General features: G+C 46.5%; 1 protein-coding gene across 1 annotated transcript in view; it reads left to right on the forward strand.

Moving 5' to 3' along the window:
• The window catches only part of EXOC6B (exocyst complex component 6B), a 267115-nt gene that overhangs the window by 158888 nt on the left and 87201 nt on the right, over positions 1-21026 (forward strand). Inside the window, exons 18-19 of the mRNA XM_009320896.1 lie at positions 350-379; positions 16127-16268. Of these exons, the coding sequence (XP_009319171.1) occupies positions 350-379; positions 16127-16268 (172 nt within the window). The remainder of the gene's footprint in view (positions 1-349; positions 380-16126; positions 16269-21026) is intronic.

The following is a 21026-nucleotide window of genomic DNA, read 5'->3' on the forward strand; positions in this document are numbered from 1 at the left end:
TGAGCTTATCCCTGCTGTCACTCGCTAGGGTTTGACATCCATCACCTCCATCTTACAGGTGGGAGAGCTGAGGCACGTGGATGTTGACTTGCAGAGCATATTTAATAGCAATAAAACTGGTCTTGTGGTACTTTGATTTCTTCCTCATCCTCCTTAGACCAGGTTCAAAGAGCCCATATTTTGTTTTTTTAATACTCTGCCAACTGCCGAGCAGCCGGTGCCTCGGTTGGAGCGTTGAGGGGTTGTAGGCACCTACGGGCGATGACCGATGTGTACGTCTCTGCCTTTCTTGCTGTTGCTTTGCTCTCTTCTGCATTTGACTTTAAACTCCCTGTGTTGTCCTCTGTAGGGGGATGTAGATGTCCACTCTACAATGTCGGTGAGTACAAGACTGCGTGTCGTGCGCGTTCAGTCTGCTCTGCTCGCACCTCAAATGTTAGAGGGTGAGTTGAACCAGAAAAGGTCCTTAATCTGGGAAGGGAGGAAAGGAAGAAGACTGAGTAGAAGTTTAAATCATTAGGATAAATAAGAGACCAGGGGAAAGGGTTTCCTTCCGGACAGGTCGCCCACAAGTGTGCTGTTGCAGTAGCATTGCTAAATTGTTGCTTTTAGAGCACGTCACATTTAACTGGCTCCTTTTATCCCCCATGCATCCCTAAATGTGCGGGGAATTAGGGGAAATGCCTGTTATTAGGGAAAGCATGATGGGATCTTCAACCTCTGCTTGAAAGAGAAAAGGTCTTTGTAAAATCCCCCCTCACTCCCTGTATTTTGTTCAGACAAATCCCCCATGGGGATTTCAGCCTGACGTTCCTCCTGGTCTAAGTGCTCCGACCCGGGGCTTGGACCGCTAAGCCTTTCCTCCGGCTAGAGTGGTAGAATTTTATCCAGAAAATAGTGTGGGTTCTTGACATTTACTATCTCCCTATTTGGATTAGGGCAATTAGCACAAAGAAGGCAGAGGAGACCTTTCGGACCTGCCTTCTGGTTCAACGAACCCCTCTAAATGTTGTCATTTCTGCTTGTTTCATGTGCGGGAGAAAAATCTGCGGCACTTCCCCGGATAGATCGCAAACAAAGTGCTCTCAAGCTACCTTGTTTCCTCTATTCCCATGTCTGCAAGCCAAGGCACGTACAAGCAGAGCGTGCCTCGTTTTTTTTTGTCGGTGCAGCCCTGCTCGATGCGGTTGTGCGGTGTGAGATGCGGCCGTTGCGGAGGCGTAGCCTCTACCCCAGCTTCTGCTTTTCTGCCTTTAACCCCTGCTCTTTATTTTAATGCTAAGCTGCCATGGTAGTATTGATATGTCACGCCGCAGTTGGGTGCGTGTACCCCTTTTCCTGGAAACTGAGCATAGCTAAGCCTTGAGTATTTGCAGGCTCTGGGCACCTGGGGGTTTCTAAGTCAACATCGAGGTCTCAAATCAGCGCCAGCTTCTGGAAAGAAAGAGCCTTGTTAAAGCATTTTGAGGCCAGCTTCCTTCAAAACCATGGCTCGGTTGCTGGCAGGGCTGCGGGAGCTGCCTGCGCTGTCGGGGAGCAGGCAGGGATGCTTTGGGCATCCCCCTGCGGCCGCGGGTTTCCAGGAATGGTGCTGAGTGTTGACCATCCTATGTGGTGTCCTTAGGGCATACCCTAAGAGAGACAGATGCGGAAACTGGTAGTGCCTCTGGCTTTTCAAGACTTTCAACCATTTAGAAGCCAGATGTATTTATTTCTTTAATTGAATCCAGTACCTAGACAGCTATGGAGTCAGCTTCCTATGGAGAGGGGTGCATTAGTTTCATTAAGGTAAATCAATGAAAAATAATACCTGGAGGTCCCCTGGAAAGGGTCAGGAATGGAGTAATCCCTTTATATGGTGGGACTTTGCTAGCCTGCACTTAGTTGGTTTTGTTTTTAACTGCAACGGATTCTAATTTTCCTTTTAACCCCTCTAATTTTCTGTTCTCTAGGTAGTTTGTATTAATTGGTGGAAATAAATCACTAATCTGTCTGTCTAAAAGAGATTGAAAAATAAAAATCTGATTGCACGAAATAGCAGGACAAAGGAGTAATTGTAACGGAGTTTAAAATGTCCGGTGGGAAGTAGTCGCGGCTAATCCTGGAAGTTTCTTGGTGTTGTAGATACAGACACATAAAAAAAAGCAAGTTGCCTGGGATGCAGACATGGACGGGGCATGAGCAGTATCCAAAATCCTCCCTGTGTGGTCCTCAGGGGGCTTCCTCTGCTCTCCAGAGATGATCCGAGTCTCCTGGGGGGTTGCTCGGACCACCTTGCCCTGAAGGTTGGGCAAAATGCCCTTAAAACGAGGGTGCCTTGGCGGGGAGAAGATGGGCTGGTGTCTGGAGCAGCGCTTGCATGGCTGTGTGGTCCTGTGCTGCCCGCCTTGCTGCGGTCTGGTAGCTGTGCATTACTTTCCTGGTCTTCTCAAGTGTCTCCGAAATCCCAAACACTTCCCAAAATGAAGGGGTCGAAACAAGAACTAATGGTTGCTTTAAAGCAAGGAGCAGAGCATTCAAATACGGTGGATTTAGCTTTGTTGGCTGGGGAGAAGGCTGACCTCTGATTAAGCCAGGAGCGCTAGTTAACTCGAATCCGGGTAAGCCAAGTTATCTTGTAATTACATGGTTTCTTGTCTGCTTTCAGCACTTTGAAAATTAATTGAAGCTAAAATGCCCAGTCCCATAAATCCTTTAAACCAGGGTGTGCACGCTTCCCTAGGTATTGCTTCCCTTTGTGTAGTCACCTTGGCATGTTTGGCTTTGATTTTTATTTTACAAACTCAGATTTATAAAGCTATTTTATGCTTACTTTTGCATGCACGTACGTACACAAAGAATCAGATGTGCGGTATGGGGAATTTGGCAGTCAAAAATGCATCCTCAGCGTAAGGAATCCAAACATGCCTGCTGCTTCCTGCACCAGAGCCCCAGCCTATACCTTCCAGAACCCCTAACAGCAGTTAAAGTATGGGGTTTTTTGGGTTTTTTTCCCCCCTTTAGCAAATTTAAGTGAAACAATAGACTTTGCAATTTTATGCTTTCCTCTTATTTCATCCACTGGCAAGCTGAAATCTTGTAAGGCTTCTCCTAAGTTGTGAACGTGCAAAGGAACACCAGTGAACACCACATCTGCTTCCAAAGCCCCCCGACTATCTTGCTTAACCTACCCACGGGAGGAGACCCACCTGCCCTAGAGGAGCCCGACCTGAAAGTGCAGTGTCCTGTGGGGTCCCCGTGCAGAGGTCACTTGGATTGAGGTTGCACGGAGAAGCGTCGGGAGCTCGTGCCCGTCATTCAGAGCCGATAGCTGCCCGAGCACGGTTGAGGGCTATTGGTATGGTTGAAGTGGCTGCAATTAAGGACACGTCGCTTCGTGACCGTCATAGGGGTGCCTTTACACAGAGAGATGTTCTCCCTGGATCTTGTAGCCTAGGTTAGATGTAATAGCAAGAAAGAGAAGCACAGCATTTAAAAGTGCAGATCCTTACAGATTTCTCATGATGGCTGTGGTCTTTCCTCATTGTGTTTCATGAATGGCAATAAATAACGAGAGCCTGATGGGTTAATTAAAAAACAAGTAATTTCTACAGCTTTCACCATCCATGTTTTTCTTCTCTGTTTTTCAACTATAACATCTAAATATTGAAAATGGAAATTTAATGCATGATGTAGTTTTTGGAAAAATGTAAAACGAGCTGAAGTTTCATTACGCCGCTTGTGTTGGTCACTCAGTATTCTCTCTGCTTGGAAAAAAAAATACCTCCCGAATTGGGCGTTGATGGCTCGTGGAGTGGAAATGGAGTGGGTGGTTTTTTGGGTTTTGTTTTTTTTTTTTGTTTTGAGCTCATCCTTTTTTCCAGTCTGTTCAACATCTGGGCCTTAGGTCATGTATTAGTTGCGTTTCCAACAGGCGGCCGTACGTCACGGCAACACGCCGACCCTTCTTTGGGCATCTCGGCAAGCAGAAATCTGCGTAAACGGGGAATCTGGAGCATCCATGTGTGTGCGAAGGGTGAGAAACCCTTCGTGTCAGTGTGCCGGAGGGCTCTGCCGCGAGGATGAGTGCAGCGCGCTGTGCTCCAAGCCTCGAGATCTTTCCCCTTTTATTTATAACCTCAAATTTTATAATTATAAAATTATATAGCAAAAATGAAGCGATTCAGTTCACTCTCTTTAAGTCTTCCTACTGCCATAATTGGCAAATGCTTTGCCCTGATAAATCAGCAGAAAGAAGCGTGGTTCTAGCTCTTCATATGTTAGGGAAAAAAGAAAAAAAAAAAAAAAATCTGTATTTAATCAACCTTTTGTTTCCAAAATGGCAGCTGCTTTGTATTTAATGGAAAATCAGGCTCTTCCCAATGGAAAGAATGTTATTCCCAAAGCGAATACAAAAGAAAATAAAAGCCACAAAAGAGGAGGATGAAATATGTCATTTATTTTTTTTCTTTTCCTCGTTCGTTCCAGTTGTGGAGCCGCGCATGGAACATGGTCAGGCCACGGCTCTGGTTTGCGTCAAGTAACTCGGAAAGCCTCAGCCTGTGGACACGGGGACCAGGAGAGAGCCTCGCTCCACGTTAGGAGGCACAAATAGGACTGAGAAAAATTAGGGCTACTTCATGCTTCTTGTGTACATACAGAGACTCATTAACTGCAGGTTATTTATGGGTTTCATTCCTTTGCAGGCTGAGGCGCCTCCGCTGTTGGAGCACCACGTTTTTTCCTTGACGCCTCTTGTTGCAGGGTCTTGGCGTCTTTTTCAGAGGTGAATGATCTCTGTGGAGACCCAAGCGATGGGCACGGGAGGAGAAAATTGAGGAGCATGAAGCCCATGCCTTGGCCAAGCCCACCCAGCAGGTCCATGGGTCACCATCCTCTCCCTGGGGTTGCAGTGAATCTACCGCACCGTCCTTTCTCGGTCTGCTGCTCGTGTTTGCTTGCAGTGTTTGCTCTGAAACGCATTTAAATGTTGGAAAATTAATATTTAGTGCTGGGGGGAGGCTGCCAGACTGCCACCGTGGCAAGTCAAAAGCCCCAGGTTTGTACAGTTCGGTCAACGGTGCGATTGGGTTTAGGGTTCCCTCCTGCAGCTGGGCCAGGGATGTTGAGCCACGCCGTGGAGATACCCTCTGGGGGAAGGAGAAACGGTTTGAGCTGTGGTGACGTGCTCTGGCCATGTATTTGGGGTTTTGTGTGGGTTTTGGTAGCTGCTTCCCTGCTGGCCCCTGCACCTCCCTGTCTCGTGATGCCGTTTCTCAGCGCAAGAAGGCGGCGCAGGCATTTGCAGTGCAGCTCGTAACAGCGCAGATTATTTAGAGAGCAGGTACTTTTTTATATTTTATTGTTTAAAAAAGAAGGTCACGTAAAGAAAGCGGAAGGCAGCAGGTTTGGAACAGGAGTTTGATGTCATGGGTTGAACCTCCAGCCTGGTGGGAGAGTTGGGATCAGATGGTTACGTGATTAATGAGAGTGTCTACAGTTAAATCAAGTGGCTAAGAAGGATAAAGCATATAAATCCTAGCACTTCTCAAAGCATAATGCTGTCGTACACCTAGCCTGGACTGGCAGGAGTGCTTTCCCACCCGTGTCCAGTGTGAAGGTCCTTGCACAGATCTCTGAAGCATCTCAGGAGACCAGGCAGCAGCTGGGTGCTCCAATGCAGCCACTGCTCATTTCGGGTGCGCCAGGCTCTGCACACAACTGTTTCTGTGCTATAGACTTTTAAAAAGTGGTTAATTAAAAATATCCTGCCATTCGGATGGTGTGCAAGGAAAAAGACGCAGATCTTGGAATCCTCTATTTCCTTGGGGTTTTTTTGCATATGCGCATATGCAAAAAAAACCCCAGCAGCTTCCCAGCTTTGCTGCAAACTACTGAGCTTCTACAGAAGACCTCTGCCCAGTTGTGTGTTTGTGTGCCTCCATAAGGCTTCAAAGAAAGTGTCCTGTGCTCAGTTGTAACAGCTGCGTCCCGAGGTACTTCCCTTCTCCACCCCCTGCCCTTCCTTCTATTTATTTATTTTCCTATTTAAAACAAAAAATAAAGTAGATGTCGCTTGTTGACTCTGACAGCGCAGTCAAAGCGAGGGAAAAAATCTTGTGTTCCTGTGCGTGCTCTTATCCTGGATCCTCCTACATCCTGGATCCCACAATTATATGTGGTTACAAAATCCTTGAGTTGTGCTTTTGCTGTTGGGTGTATTCGCTCCTGCTTGTAAGCAAGTAGATGCAGTTCATAGAGCCAAGACCCTGTGATGCCTATGTAGGAAAAACCTTGCCATGGAGCTGGTTACTCCACAAATTAAGTGTCATTTGGTTAAAGACCAAAAAAAACCCGGACTGAATAAAATAATATTATTTAAAAAAAAAAAAAAAGCTAAGCACTTTCAGATCTCTCTGTGGGAGCTGATTGTGACCGTCACCCCCGATGTGATTTCTGCTGTGCTGCTCTGTATGAGAGCCTTGAGTCTCCCGCCAGCTTCAGCCAAAATAGCCTCCAGCTGTTGACCTTGGGCATCTTCGACACAGCCAAACTATTACGGTTTTTCCTCTTTTGTTGGAATGTGAGGGGTTTTGTATCGGGCTGCAGTGGTTGGCGTAACTGGCTGGTTTATTTTTTGTGTGGTGAGGATAATTGCTGTATTTGCTTTTTTTTCCCCTTTTCTTTTTTATTTGTCTGGTTGCCTCTGAGCTTCTGTTGGGAGTTCAGCTTTGCCATGTGTTTGTCTTGCTGCCGTATCTGTGACAGCCTGTTTTCCCTTTAATGCTCAAAATAGAATATAAGTAGTAAATGTTTACTTCTGAAAATGACACCCCGTCGATTTTTTTAAATACCTCTGGAAGTTAGCCACTTAAACATGAGCTTGGGCTCAGCTTTTGCGTGAGTTTGAAAGCCATCCCGCTTCAGTCAGAGGATGGTGGCTTTCCAGGTTGGTTGGAGCAACTGCTCTTTTCGCTCTTCAGATGCCGTCAGCTTTCCAGGTGAGTGGGTCTTTGCACGAGACAAATTTCACTCGAAATTGTATTAGTTGGCACTGCTTTAAGGTGTTGCTCTTCATAGGTTTGCTGTGGTGAACCTGAAATATTTCAGTGGTGGAAGGCTATCTCTTGAACCAAGCTATTGCATGATAGGGATGGTCGAAGTCACGGGAAGACCAAAATCCCAGTTTCGCTCAGAAAAGGCTACAACAGTACCTCAGTGGTGATAATCTGTTTAAATCTGGTGATCTGCTAATGGCAACGAAGCTTCTTCCATAGGTGACTGCAGCGTGCCCTGCTCCCAGCCCACGTAATCAGGTGTAGAGGGAAGGGGAGCAACGCCTGTAGCTCGTCCTGTGCAGAGCGTCAGTCCTCCTCCTAAACCAGAAACTGTCATTCATCGGGTCACTTCTGGCATGGCATATCTTGGGGAGAAAGAGGCCCTTCTTATTCCTGGTAAACCAGGGCACAGGTGCCTGTCCCGTTCACTGCGAGCAGCAGGATGGATTTTGGGGCTGTTGGAAGGGAGGCTGTTGACATGAAGGCGATGCCGTTGACGGTTCCAGTGGGTCCCAGCTGTGCATTGAATCCAAAATGCCTTCCTCAAACGTGTGCTGACATTGCTTCTCCTTTCATAAGTTTGAGCATCAGGAAACCTTTAACTTTGTAACTGTCAAGTAATATGAAGACCTGGTGGGGGTCCAAGGCTGGGGAGCATCACTTTCCCCCACAGGCATTGGTCTGTGCTCAGGAGCCCTGGCCCACACGCGTTGCTCATCGCCAACCTTCTCTTGTTGGCTGGAAGGTTTCTTCTTCTTTTCCTTGGCAAATTTCAAAACCGCGTGAATGTCAACTTGTAGCTTGGTGCCAGTTGCCTTTTTCCAAGTCCATAAGTCAACACACTGGCTTTAGTGTGTAGCTCCTGGGATGACTTCACAGAGCCAGAGATCAAATACGGAGCTTGACAGTGGCTGAAATCAATAAGCGACTATTAATGCTCGCACATCAGTCACCTCTCACGTCCCACACGGGTCACGTCTAACGGAGAGTGACAGGGCTCAGCCCACAGCATGTTCCCTGCTGGAAAGCAGGAACTGGTCTGCTCTCATCCTCTTTCCATAATGCAAACAATTTTGGGAGGAAAAAGTGATTTCTTCTTCTTAGTAAGGGTTCTGCAAAGTCAAGTAAATAGAATTAATTAGTTAGGCGTTGCTCTCTTGATACCTAATCTGAGGCTAATACTGCTAGGGATGGATTTGATTTTCTGGGATGTGTGGTGTTGTCTGACTGTATAGCACTTAACAAGTCTAATTGTCTCCTGGACGAAGACACTGCATTGATTCTCCTTCTATATTAAACATAAAACTTCTTAGAAAAATTAACTTTTCTTTTTGCTAATCTGTATTGTTCTCAGTGATTTGACGCTCCTGATGTTGTGTTTTAACTCCATCTGGTTGCTGCCGTTCTTGTGCCTTAATCTGGGCTTGATTTAGCTGTGGTATCCCGCAGTTCTCCAGATCAGCATCTTCTCTCTTTTAAACATTGGGGCGGATGTTTTCTCTGCCTTTCCATCAAACTCCTCAGTGCTCCAAGGCCACTAAAAAAGGGACATCAATTTAGGAAGCTCCCCTGCCTCTTGTGCCTCCACTGGGTCCATGTGATCCCATCCTGTGGGCCTGTAAGGTACAAGCTTTGGTTTGGACCATGCTCCCTGTGCCGTTGCCTCTCCATGCCATCAGAAATGCACCCGTAGAGGCTGGTATGGCCAAACTGGTCATTGATGCCAGCTGAGCTTCTGCCTTCAGAGGGGGCATCTTTGGAGACCACCCTGCTCAGGGTGGGCATTGCTGCACCAGCCTGCGGGCTTGGCCAACGCAGAGAGGGATGCCTCCTCTTGACCATCTGTTTTGCTTGGGGCTCTCACATGCTGCTCCTGGACCTCTTTGTCCTGGATACACTCAGTTTTATTGGCAAGATGTTGGGTGCAGATCCACAGCTTTTTTTTTTAAATAATAAAAACCCAACCAAACTAACAAAAAAAACCCCAAGAAAAAACCTACCCCAAACCCAACAAAAAACCCAACCAAACGCCCCCACAAAACCCACTTTGTCAAAATTGAAAATGGATTTCTAGGCAATTAATAAGAGGTTTGTTTTGTTTTTTAAGTAAACCTCTTAAAACCAGCAGAGTACTCATTGTATGTTTGTTTTCACTGTTTGGGAACTGTTAATGTATCTGGGTAATGGTTTGGAGTTTTTTGCCATCTTCAGTGACTGCAGAACAATAGTTTAAAAAAAAAACCAAAACAATTAAAAAATACATCAGGGTGGTGTTAAGAACCTAGCAAATCAGGATGGCACAGGCAAGCCAGGAAATTTTCCTCTTACGAGTTAGCAGAGCTCTTTTACTGATTTTTGCCCATAGTTTAGTGAGATGTGGGGCTCCGGTGCTGCTGGCAGCAAGGACAGTCCAGAGGCATCTGGGGCAGAAGATCACGCCTAGGGGTCTGCACGGTGTGAAGTCTTCATCCGTGCCTGCACAGAAAGTATCCGCTGGGATTATTCTTGGTTTTATGCTGCCGAGCAATTGCTCATTCTTATAGCATCATGTTTCCATCTTCTGCAAAATATTCCACCAATATTGCATTATGAATTGGAAAAGTCAGCAAATTCAGTGTTGAAATTATTGGGACAACTTGTGGTGTTTATACAAAAGTGGACATTTAGTACTGAGGAATTCCAATTTTTTGGCCCACTTTTCTGTTGTATGAAGTCCATGGATTTGCATGCTTTAATATACTTAATCACATCAATCCCAATGCTTGTTGCAGATCAAAAAGAAATTCTGTTGGTAGCAAAAAAAAAAAAAAAAATTGGAAACTCTGAGACCATTTGAAACCTGTCAGGCTTTGTTTTTCATGGGAATGCTGCATTAATTCTTCGGTGAGTTGGTGGAGGTGTTCTTGGTGCTACAGTAGGACTTTTGTTTGCATTGCAGTGACCACAATGCACCTAATTTTGGCCAAGTGAAAAGCAGGAGGCACCAGCATGTTCCTCCTCGACAAAGCCAGAGGTGCTCCTGCAGGGTGGTGGGATGGCCCCCCTTGGACAACCTGTTCGGGTCTCTTCTGGGACCCTCTGGTTGGTGGCCGTTGCCAGCTCGTGCCACCACCGTGGCTCTGGCAGCGGTAGGTGTGTGCCGAGGAGCCCCCTTTCCCCCCGCCATGAGGTGGGTAGTGGCAGCATATTCCTGATTGCACGTTAAGATTAATGGGTATTTATTTTAACAACCATTCCGTTTCAGTAGCTTTTAATGAGTCCTTTGATAGCAAGTTCCTTAATTAACAAGGCAGCCTCTCAGCGTTTCCTTTCCCTAATTGTTAACATATTTGCTATTTTCAAACAAATGTGCTACCGTGAGCAGTGCCGGCTCCACAGCCTCCGTGCTGACCTTCCCTGCGGTGGCTGCCCGTCCTTCTGGGAACCCAGAGGCTTCAATCTGCTGCCCAAGGATGAAATACAGATAAAAAGAGATGATTTCATGGCTGATCTCCTGAAGTGTGATTGACTTGGCGGGGTCCATGGGGGGTAGCCCATGGAGATATGCTCCAGTAGGTGCCCCTTGGTTGTGTCTTTGGGAGAGCTTCAGAGGTTTGGCTCTGCCCTTTCACTGGTTGGCATGGCCACAAGGAACCTCTCTAGAAGTCCTACCTGTGTGCCCAGAGGAAGCCTTGGTGGGACAGGGAAGGCAGCATCAGCTTGAGAGGTGTCGTGGAAACCCCAACAACAGACCCCAACTGCAAAGAGGTTGCATCAAAGGCCGTGGACAGAGGGATTCATTGCCAGAAATATGGTTGCGAACTGATTTGAGCCTCAGAACAAAACCCCATGGCTTTTGCTCTGATAATGCGCTCAGAATTGCTTTATTTCGCTGAACATTGGACCAAGCTGGAGCTTGGTGGGGCAAGCACTTGGGCATCTTGGCCGTTGAGCTCTTGTCAACTTTCACCCGTGGTCCCTGTTCTCCCTGATGCAAATCCAGTTCATTTTTAATGTGGTTTGCAAAGGTCTTGAATAAACAAGTGATACTATAGAGATGTTCCTGGAATTGCTTCATGAGACTTTAAGCCCTTCAGTTTTCTGTCAAGTTGGTGACTTTAAGGTGTTTATTTTCCCCCTTCTCTGCAGACAGCTCAGGTCGTGGTTGCATTCCTCCTCCTTTGCCTTCCTCTCCAAATCTCATCTTGCATTTTAGATAAATTGTTCCTGAGCTGGAGGGACCGCAGTGTTCAGGCACGTGAAGCATTTCTGAAATACAGGCAGGGACCGAGCTGGTTTGGAGCCATGCCGGGGAGCGGGATCGGGATGTAACCCTGCGATTTCTCGGGGCGCTGGCACAGGGAGAGCCTTTGGGAGTACCACCAGTTCCGCCACGCGCTCGCAAAAATCATCAGGGTAATTAGCACGAGGTCTGAGCTGTCCCGGCTGAGCGTGGTGGCTCCTCTGAACCACGGGGTTTTCTAGGAGCAGCGACGTCTAGGGATGGCATCTCGGAGGCATCCAGCTCAATCTCCATGCCAAGGCACATGTCCCGACACCGCTGCTGTGGGTGGTGCAGTTAAAAACACGTCCATCACGGGCTCGGCTCTGCGTGTCGGTGTGCCGGGCGGGCGCCCTGGGGCGAGCGGGGGCTCTTCCTCCCAGCACTGCGGGAAAGCTGAAAAATGAACCAGGGAGAAAAAAAATAACACTATGAAGTGAACCTCAGTGGTAAATAAGTGCCAGAGAAGCAAGATGGGCACGTTGTGGTATGAGGATGTGCTTGATATCTGCCAGCGTGCAGCCCAAACCACCCCAAGTGTGAATACAAACAGCCTTCTTCACCTGCAGCAGCAGCTTATTAGTAGTGATATATCAGTGTCCTGGCGCTGGTTTTTCTCCTGTCAACAGCAGCTGCTTATCAAGCAGATATTGCACTGTAGTTCTGGGGAAATAAGTCTAAAATTGATGTTCGTAAGCCATTGCTGATCTTATAAGGAGCTGCTGTAAGTGGGCATCTGTTGCGCTGAGTGTAGGTGTGGGGCGGAAGAGGGTTAGGTTCAGTCTTATAAATAAGACTGAAAAACATAAATTCTGGAAGGGTTTTAAATCTTGGTGCCCAGGGAGTGAGATGCTGGCCATCCCTGGTGGTACCTTCTTGTCTCTAGCCAGACATTTCGCACAATGATTTAAACCCCTGTGGCATCTCCAATAGTAAATAGTCCAATCTCTAATAGTAAATATAAAGAAAAACAGATCAATGCTTAAAAGGCGGAAAAAAATACGTGTATATACTTTTGTCTTTTATCTAGTAATTTTGGATCTGAACTGTCAGGAATTTGTATGTTAAATCTAAGATTAAAGACCGAGTCTTTTTTAAAGCAGAATGTTTTTTAGGTGTTTAAACCTTCTGAATAATGGAAATAAAAGGTCACGTGAGAAGATTCAGCTTCAGGGTTTTCAAAGATGCAGTGCAGCTTTGCACCTGAAAAAAGTTTTGGGCCTAGCCACATCCCATGTGAAAAAGGAAGGCGGAGGAAAGGCTGAGCCAGAAGCTGCTCCTGGGCTTGTCAGTTGGATCCCCTTTACCATCTCTGCAATGAGCCGCAGTAGAAAATGCTCGCAAAGAATGTCCTAAAGTACCACTTACGCGCCGCTTTCATGGCGAAGACTCAGCAGAGTTGTTGTGCTGTCAAGCCCTGATGATTAAATTACTTTTTCCATCCCGTCTTCCTCGCGTTTGGCTTATTAACTTGACATTTCATCTCAATTATTTGCTCTTCTTCACGCCCTCCTGGTGTCGCTTGTCATTCACTCCTTATTCGGGCAAGTCTGGCTGGCTGGAGGAATGCGTGCACCGGGGCAGGCGTGTTTGCTGTGGTTGTTGTATGCTTAGGTAACCCTTTAGGTACCTCCACGCGTGCTGATCTGACCCTTGCTTGGTGTGCAAGAAGGTTGTTCCTCTTAAATTTTTGTCAATGGGGCAGTAAACATTCCTGGGAGGTTTTCCTTTTGACTTCACCTGGGATTGAGCATCTCCAAGGCTTCTCCAAAGGTTGCAACTCTCTATGCAAACTCCTGCTGATGTGCAGGCATGAGCTACTCGTTGGGATTTTCTCATGCTCTTCCAAGAAGGGCGAGGAGCCCTGTCCCCCATGCCCAGCGTGGGTGGGGGTCCCAGGGCATGGCTGCAGAGCTTCGCTTTCTCATCCTCTGCTTCCATTTGGGTCTTCTGCTCAATAACACATCAAAACTACTCGGTCATAGCAAAAACTCAAGTGTCTGTTGGAAGTAATGAAGAAAAATCACAGTCGGGTAGCGGCATGCTTCCCACTGCGGTCGGGGATGAGGAATTGGCACGAGCGGTGTTTTAAATAACCAAATGTGTCAGAAGGGCACAAGTAAATGATGAAAAGCAAAAAAAAAACCCGGGGCTCCGCTAAACTTTATGGTTGCCATGCTTCATCTTAATTTTAGTGAAGGTGTTTGTTTGGAGGTGAGTAATAAACGCTCCTGGAGCCTGGGAACAGCAGCGAACAGCGGAGATGAAGTACCCTGCCCCGTAATGCATGGGTCTGCTCTTTTTTTTTTTTTAAATAAAAAATTATTCTTTTTCCCTCCTAATGGCCTGAAGACCCAAAACAACTTTGCAAAGCTGGTTTGCAAAGAACACTTCCCAGCACATGCATCAAACATTTGTTCGTCTCTCTGTGCTGCGGTAATGAAACTTGTGATGCTTAGCTTGAAACACCGCATAAACTCCTCGCTTTAATCCCAGTTTAAATACAGTTTGTAAAGTGCTTGTAAAAATCTGTGAGCTCTCCTAAGCCACTCCTTGTTTTCAGGGAAGCATGTTAAAGTCTTTTGTGTGCGTTTGAAAACGTAATCTCCTCCTGAAGCTGTTTTCATGGTAGCACCATTATCCAGAAATACTATCGTGGGGTTACACACACGGACAGCAGGATCGTTCTGTGCGGTGCCGGCCAGTGGGTTTGTGCGAGTCTGTGCTCTTGTGCCAAAGGATTTCCCCATTTTTATGGGTTTAATGTATGTTGCAGGCCTGTGCAAATCTTATCTGCCAAATCTTATCTACCCGAATCTTATCTGCCACAAATTTTGGATGGCACACAGCGACACATGAGGAATGGGGGAAATCTTTTGAGCATTTGGAAATGAGGGAGAAATTTGGATAGGTTGGAAAAAAAAAAAAATGCTCCCACATGTTCAGTGCCCCTAAATGATGCTTGGTTTTAGTTCCCTGAGAGCGTGGCACCTGTGACCTGTGAGACTTGCTGCAGTGATGCAAAACAAATTCAGTAAGAAGAAAAGAAACCTTGGCTTTATAAGCACTGTGTGCCTGAGATGGTCTGAGTTGTTTAATGGCCTTATGGGTGCTTTAATTTTCCTTTTATGCTTCTGGTCAGTCAGCTTGGATTTTCTGAACCACTTGGCTAAATGCAGAGTGTGTTTCCTGCTTGCTCCCGAGCCTGGTCCTTGGGAGGACCGGGCTCCTACGAGGCAGAGCATCTGTGCGGTTCGTGGAAGGGTCTCCTCTTCCTCTGTCCCCTCGCGGCGTCTCAAGAGGATCAAGAATCCGTAGGTCTTTTTGGAGGATCTCGGTTCTTCGTGTCCGTGCTCATCAGCTTCCTTCTCTTCTGACAGTGGCTCTCCTGGTAGCTGATGCTCCAGCCAGGTCAGGGTGTGGGTACTCAAGCTAAGTGACCTGCTTATGGCCTTTCGCAGGAGGTGGAGCTTTCTGAGCACCCATCTCCCTTTCCCCTGTTCCACAGCCCATCCCTACTCCCACCATCATCCCTTTCCTTAATACCACTCTTCTTTGAACATCGTAAGTCCTCAGAGGCATCCTAGGCTTCCTACCTGACAGCTCAATTCTGTCGATGCAGGGGCTTCACCCGTAACTTGAAAACCAGCTGTTTCAAATTCAACAGTTCAAAAATTTAAGCATGCTAATTAAATCGTCTGTTGTGATTGCTCTTCTCCTGCCTTGCAGTTGTTTCTTGATCAGAAAACGGAAGGCTTGTCTAGGGTAGTTCCTCTTGCTACCAACTGTTCACATGATTTATAGCTTGAGATCTCAGTTGTTCCTCAAAAGTGATACATAACCGCGGTGGCTCAGAGAAAATGTGTTAAAAATAAATATTTATCGACAATGTCCTCAATTTCCTTAATAGCTGGAACTCATAACTGGTCATGCTTTCGTTATAGATAGGAGCATTTCAAGAGATTTAAGTAGTTTCTCTCTGCATGGCAGCCTCGGCTGCGGCCTCCTCCCCGTAGAGCCCTGTTTAATCGCCACAAATTAGGGATGGCTCGGGAGGAGGCAAGTGTTGATAACCGCATTCCCTGTGGTACAAGCAGGCACAGGATGCGTCCGGGTGCCTGAGGTCATTCCCCACCCCCCAGCCCTGGAGAGCAATCCTACCTGTGTAAACACAACTGACTTCTTCAATCACCTCGCCTTGATATTTCCTTCTCCTCGGTCCCCGGTGGCACCTGGAAGGTGCCGCACGGTGGTGGAAGTGGATTGAAGAGCATCAATGTCATAGAGACACCGTTGTCACAACAGCGTAGTCCTGGCTCTCTGCTCCCTGGTAGCCAAGGCTAAGCCTTGAACTATGAGCCTCTGCTGTTGGAAAGGGATTTTGAAATTCTTGTCTTGGAACATATATAGACGCTGGTTTAGTTGTAGGCTGGAGTTTGGAATTGTCATTGGCACTATTTTGACCTGTCAACAAGGTTACTTCAGGCCGTCTTATGTAGGATGGTGAATAAAATATGGTACGTTGTCTTGCCCACGTTAGGACACGATAATGAGAGATGCTTAGAATTCTAAACATCCCAAGGCTTTCCTGGATTGGAGCTGCTCCCAGGCACTCTGCACCTGACAAGGTCTAACCCTGCTAGTGGCAACGGGGAGTCCTAAAAGATGGTTCCCTTGAAAGACAGCGGTTGCGAGGTTGAGCACTACATGAAGGTTCCATAGCAGATGGGACACGTTAAAGAGGTTGGACTGGCGAGTCCTGGTCTAAAGAAGTTCCTCTTTCATTTTGTGCTCGATGGCCTTAATAAGTCTCCCTTTTCTCTTGCAGGGGAAGGTGGCACAGACGGCTTGCATGTCGGCGTGCAAACACCTCTCCACCTCGCTGATGCAGCTGCTGCTGGAAGCCGAAGTGCGGCAGCTGACGCTGGGCGCCCTGCAGCAGTTCAACCTGGACGTGGAGGAGTGTGAACGTAAGATGCAAGATCATCTCTCTTTTCATGTCTCGTTTTGCCCATTTGTATGTCGGGACCCAAGCCGGGGCTTTTAGTGATGCCAAGTATTTGGGACTGGCGAATGCCGGCAGGGCTTGCTGGGGCTGTCCAGGATGACACTTGGCAGTATCTTCAGGACAGAAGCAAATTCTAAGAGATCAAAGCTTTACTCTTCCTTTTGCTCTTTAATGCTGCCTTGATGCTTTCCAGACCATCCCTGCTTTTTGAGATGGAGTATTTTAAAAATAGGAGGGATTAGAGCGGGTAAAACATGAGATGGGCTAACAAAAATCAGTTTACTTATGACTGTTTCTGAAGGCAATAACTGGCTTATGTTCTTAAGAAGTTCTGGTCCTCTCCTGACCTCAGCTGTTTGTCTTCTCTGTCTGCTGCAGGGAATTTTTTCTCGAAGCGAACCCTTTTTGCAAAGTCACTGTTATGGAAAAGAGATGTCTTGTGACAAAATAACTACATCTGTTCAGAGGTGTGCGTGGAGCATCGCGGTGCCAGCACCGTGGCTTTGCTCTCAACCCTGCTCATTTCGGTTCATCTAGCTTACACCTGAATTAGCTCTGAAATCCTAAGGTTTCCCCCAAGTTGCTTGTTATTCTGCTCAACAGAAGGGTTAAAAAAATATAGCACAAAACTGATAAAATGCCTTTTTTTTCCTTCCGGTTTTTATAATTAAGCTAAAGCAGGGTGAACACACACAGGAACCTCTCTCCCTTATGAGGGGGATGGATTTATTATTGGGATTAATATTGGGATGGATTAGCGACTGTGGCTATGGAAATCGCAGAGCTTGATAGGGTTGATAAAGAGTTTAGGAAATCTTTGATAAAGTATTTTGGGGAAGTTTTTTTTCCAAATACCCACCTTTTTGGCTTTTGTGGTTGATGTGGAGATTGGGATGTATCTTGTTTAGAACACGATAAACCCATTTGCTGCAGTGTCTTCTGAAATGCTCTTTGGCCCAATGTGGCTCCCGTTAAACCCCACAGCAAAATAGTCCCTGGCCTCAGTAGGAACGGTATCGGAGCCTAAATAGCGGTGAGTTCGCTTTTTCTATCCCTGATAACTCAGTGAAATCAGTTGTGTTGGTTTCGTCATCATCTGGCACTTAGCACTGTCAAAAGATATTCTTCTACCCTTTATAAAACATTTTGCTGATCACGTTTTAGTTCAGCTGCACCCATCAATGGTGAGATGAAATTTATTTGGGAGAAAGATCACCCAGTAAGATTTTTGGTGTTTGTAGGGAGTATATTTTAATTTTTTAATGTCCTTTTGCTAATTTCCAGCACTCAGCTGAGTAGCCTGCGAGAAGGATCCCTGTTTAATGAATCATATCCAAAATTTGCAGCTATATCATATGTCGTAATGCAAGCAATGCCTTATTTTTCTTTCAGAAACGCCTTCAGCCCTGAATTCTTGCTGTCTAATTTGTGTCCCATCAGTGCGTCGGGGCAGCACTGGTAGCAGCTGTGTTCCCAGTCGGTGTCCGCAGAGGGACAGGCGATGTTGCTGAGAATAATAGGAAGCATTTGTCATTAGTAATAGTTTCCTCCTTCTTCTTTTGGCTGCAAACAGACTCGTAACCCTGCAGTTTTCCGCCCCATCGGTAACGTGGGTCACTAAGCAGCATCTCTTCCCTAAAAGCCCCCGATGCTAAGTAAAACGGATGACATTTAATATCGGGTTTAAAAGCACGATTCCTTAAATTCCAGTTGTTTTGCGAGACAAAACCAGGAGCACTCAGACATTCAAGAGCAGGTGACGCCAACCCGAGCAGCGGGGCAGGCGACCCGCTCCCCCCCAGCCCCGGCCCGAGATGCCGTCTCGGCCAGGGGAATGGAGACGGATGCCGGTGCTGTAACCTTCCTATCCATCACTGTCAGCCCCCAGAACGGTAAACCCAGACAAAGTCGTCGTCGTCTTTTTCGGCAGGAAAAACGCATTCCCTCGTTCCTGTGGGTTTGTCTGGTGGCTTTGCTGACACCGGGGATAATTTTAGTTCTATTTTTGAGAAGCAGTGCATCAAGAGTTTTCTTTTTAGAAGAGCCAATCCCGAGAGTGAACTGGCATATTCAGCAAATATGTTTCAATTTGCAAGGGTTTTGTTTGGGTTTGTCTTTTTTTTATCTTTTACCTGAAAGTGCAGGTGCGAATCTCGGCATCCTTATTATACCAGTTGTGTAATCGACTTTGTCTCTGCCTCCAGCCCTCTTCCTCTCCCCAGCCCCCCAAGCCTTACCTAGTTTAGCAGCTTTATCTTGTACTTATCATATTAAAATAGGGTTTTATGGCTGTTTGGACCACTTCCAGTGAGTTCTGTGATGTGGGAACGGGGCTTCGGAGTTTCGATCCCGGAGTTTATTAGGCTTTTGTTTACGTCTCTTGTGAATGCCAAAGGTATAAGCTGGTTAAGAGAGTGGTGAGGCAAATTAATGAAAGGACTTAGTCGTATATTAAGCATGGTTTGAAGGTGGTGCAGGTAATTTGCTCTATATCAGAGCAGATATAATGCATATTACAAAAAAATGTGTATATGCACAATAGATAACAATTGTAGAGGTGAAAAAGATGATGGCTTAGGCTTAAAACGAGACACCGGTAAATTAATTCTCCAGACTTGTGGGTTCACAAAATATTTCCTGATTTATAAATAAGTTGCTATCCCATCGGCGTAAAAAGGGAACGGCTGCATGAACCATTGCATCAGACTAAGGTTTGGCACCAGGCACATGCAAGCCCGGATGGTGCTCGGGAGAAGCACGAGGTCATGATGGGACCCCTTGCCTGCGCCATAAATCCCCCCCTCCGTAGAAACGTGCTTGTTTTGCATGTTCAAAGCACTGAATATACAGTTTATTAATTTTATGACCTTCAAAAAGAAAGCTTTCGGAGGACTGGGGAGAAGTAGTAAATTAAATAAACATTAAGAGCCAAATCTTGCATGTCTTGGTCGCATGAATAGTCCTGTATACGTCAGCAGCATTTTTGGTGCGAAAGAGGCAAGAAAGAGTGGAGCTGAAAGGTTGTAAAAATCCTATTAGGCTGGCTGTGATGTGAGAAACCTGGGAAAAATGCGAGCTGCTTTCCTGTGGCATTATCCCCCCTGGGGAGACCACGGTGCTGGAGCCTCCGGCGGGACAAAGCCCTCGAGGAGACGTAAGGCACCGGTTCTGCACGTCGAGGTGGATGTCCTCTTTTTTTCCCCAGCAAAAAGTTGTTTTCCAAGGTGTGTGTTAGAGGTTTGAAAGTCTTTTGGTGCAGCTTTACAGCGATGTGTGTGTGCATGGATGGCACGGCTGACGTCCAGGGAAGGGCAGAAGTCATTTTTAAAACGTCTGTTGTTGGCCAGGTATTAGTTGTAATTCTTGTTCTTACCGCTTGGCTTTACGTAGCTCTTTTTTTATGCAGTCAAGAGAGATTCTCTCACCTCTTTATTTAAACCTGCAGTGAAATAAGGTATAGAGGTTAAATGAATTGCCCAGAAAGACACAGCAGGACATCTCTAATTATGTCTCAATTTAGGAGTCAGTTCTGGCTCCAGCCCAACGAGCCAACTTGAAAAGAGGGGAAAAAAAAAAACCAACAAACAACTCTTGAGAGGAAAGAAAAAAGCTAACACAAATATTTCTGTGAACCTGTAAATAGAGGAGGTGATGCTTTTTTGAGAATAGGCATTTGCTTTTTAAAATGGGTTTGCTGTCCTCCAGAATACGTCTGTAACCCAAGATTTAACAGTACGTGCAATGTGCTTTTTGTAATTGCTACACGCCTTGTAACCCAGTTCCCCGCTCTGCTCTTTTTTGGACCTCCTGCTGCTGATATATACATTTTTTTTTTTCCCCATATGTCCTGTACCTCAGAGGTAGTGGAAATCAAATGTAACAACCCAGATTTGGAGATTACGACCGAAAAAGAAAAAAGAAAGGGGGCTGCTCTCGCTCCTACAAAAGTGTTTCCCATCTACGTAACCGGTTCCAGCAGTGGTTGAGGCAGATTGTTTTTACAATACTTAGATCATAAAATAAGCAGTTCCATAATCTCTAAAGTCTTTTAACTGCTGCTTTATGAGAAATTAAAAGAGCCATTAAAATTATATTTAAAATTTCATTAAAGTCCCAATTTTTGTTCAGCCCACTCCTGGGCGCAGTCAATAAGAAACACAGATGTCTCCACCGGTTTGAGGAATCCTCCAGCCCGACACCCGAGTGTGCCAAAATGCACCGATACGGGTCCCGGCGCAGCCCTTCGCCACCTCCTTCTTGGCTGCATTACCTGGCTCCGAGGACTTTCTCACGTGGAAAACCCGTTATTTGTCTAAGACGCCGGGGTTTTCCCACCACGCCGGAGGAGTCCTCTCCCTCGAGCACAGGCTGTTTGCACCATGCGAACGGCTGCTCGATGTTCTTCCAACCTGCAACCCATCGGGGATTAGTGTGTGTGGAGCTAGAGATGAGCACAGTGGTTTTGAGGACAAACACCCAGATTTTAGGTTACTGCACCGTGTGCTTGCTGGTATCCATCCTGCCGCAATGCACCAGCAAAAGCTCCTATTTTGGGGGAGAAAAGGGGATGCTGCAATGAACAGAGGGAAAGGTTTGAGCAGGTCACATCAGGAGAGAAATCTCCGTGCCACTGATGCTGTTCTCTCGATGCACCTCGAATACTGTGTTCAGTTTTGGGCCCCTCACTCCAAGAAGGACGTTGAGATGTTGGAGCGTGTCC

This window comes from Pygoscelis adeliae, unplaced genomic scaffold (genome assembly GCF_000699105.1).
Source record: "Pygoscelis adeliae isolate BGI_AS28 unplaced genomic scaffold, ASM69910v1 Scaffold273, whole genome shotgun sequence".
In the NCBI taxonomy this organism is placed as follows: Eukaryota; Metazoa; Chordata; class Aves; order Sphenisciformes; family Spheniscidae; genus Pygoscelis; species Pygoscelis adeliae.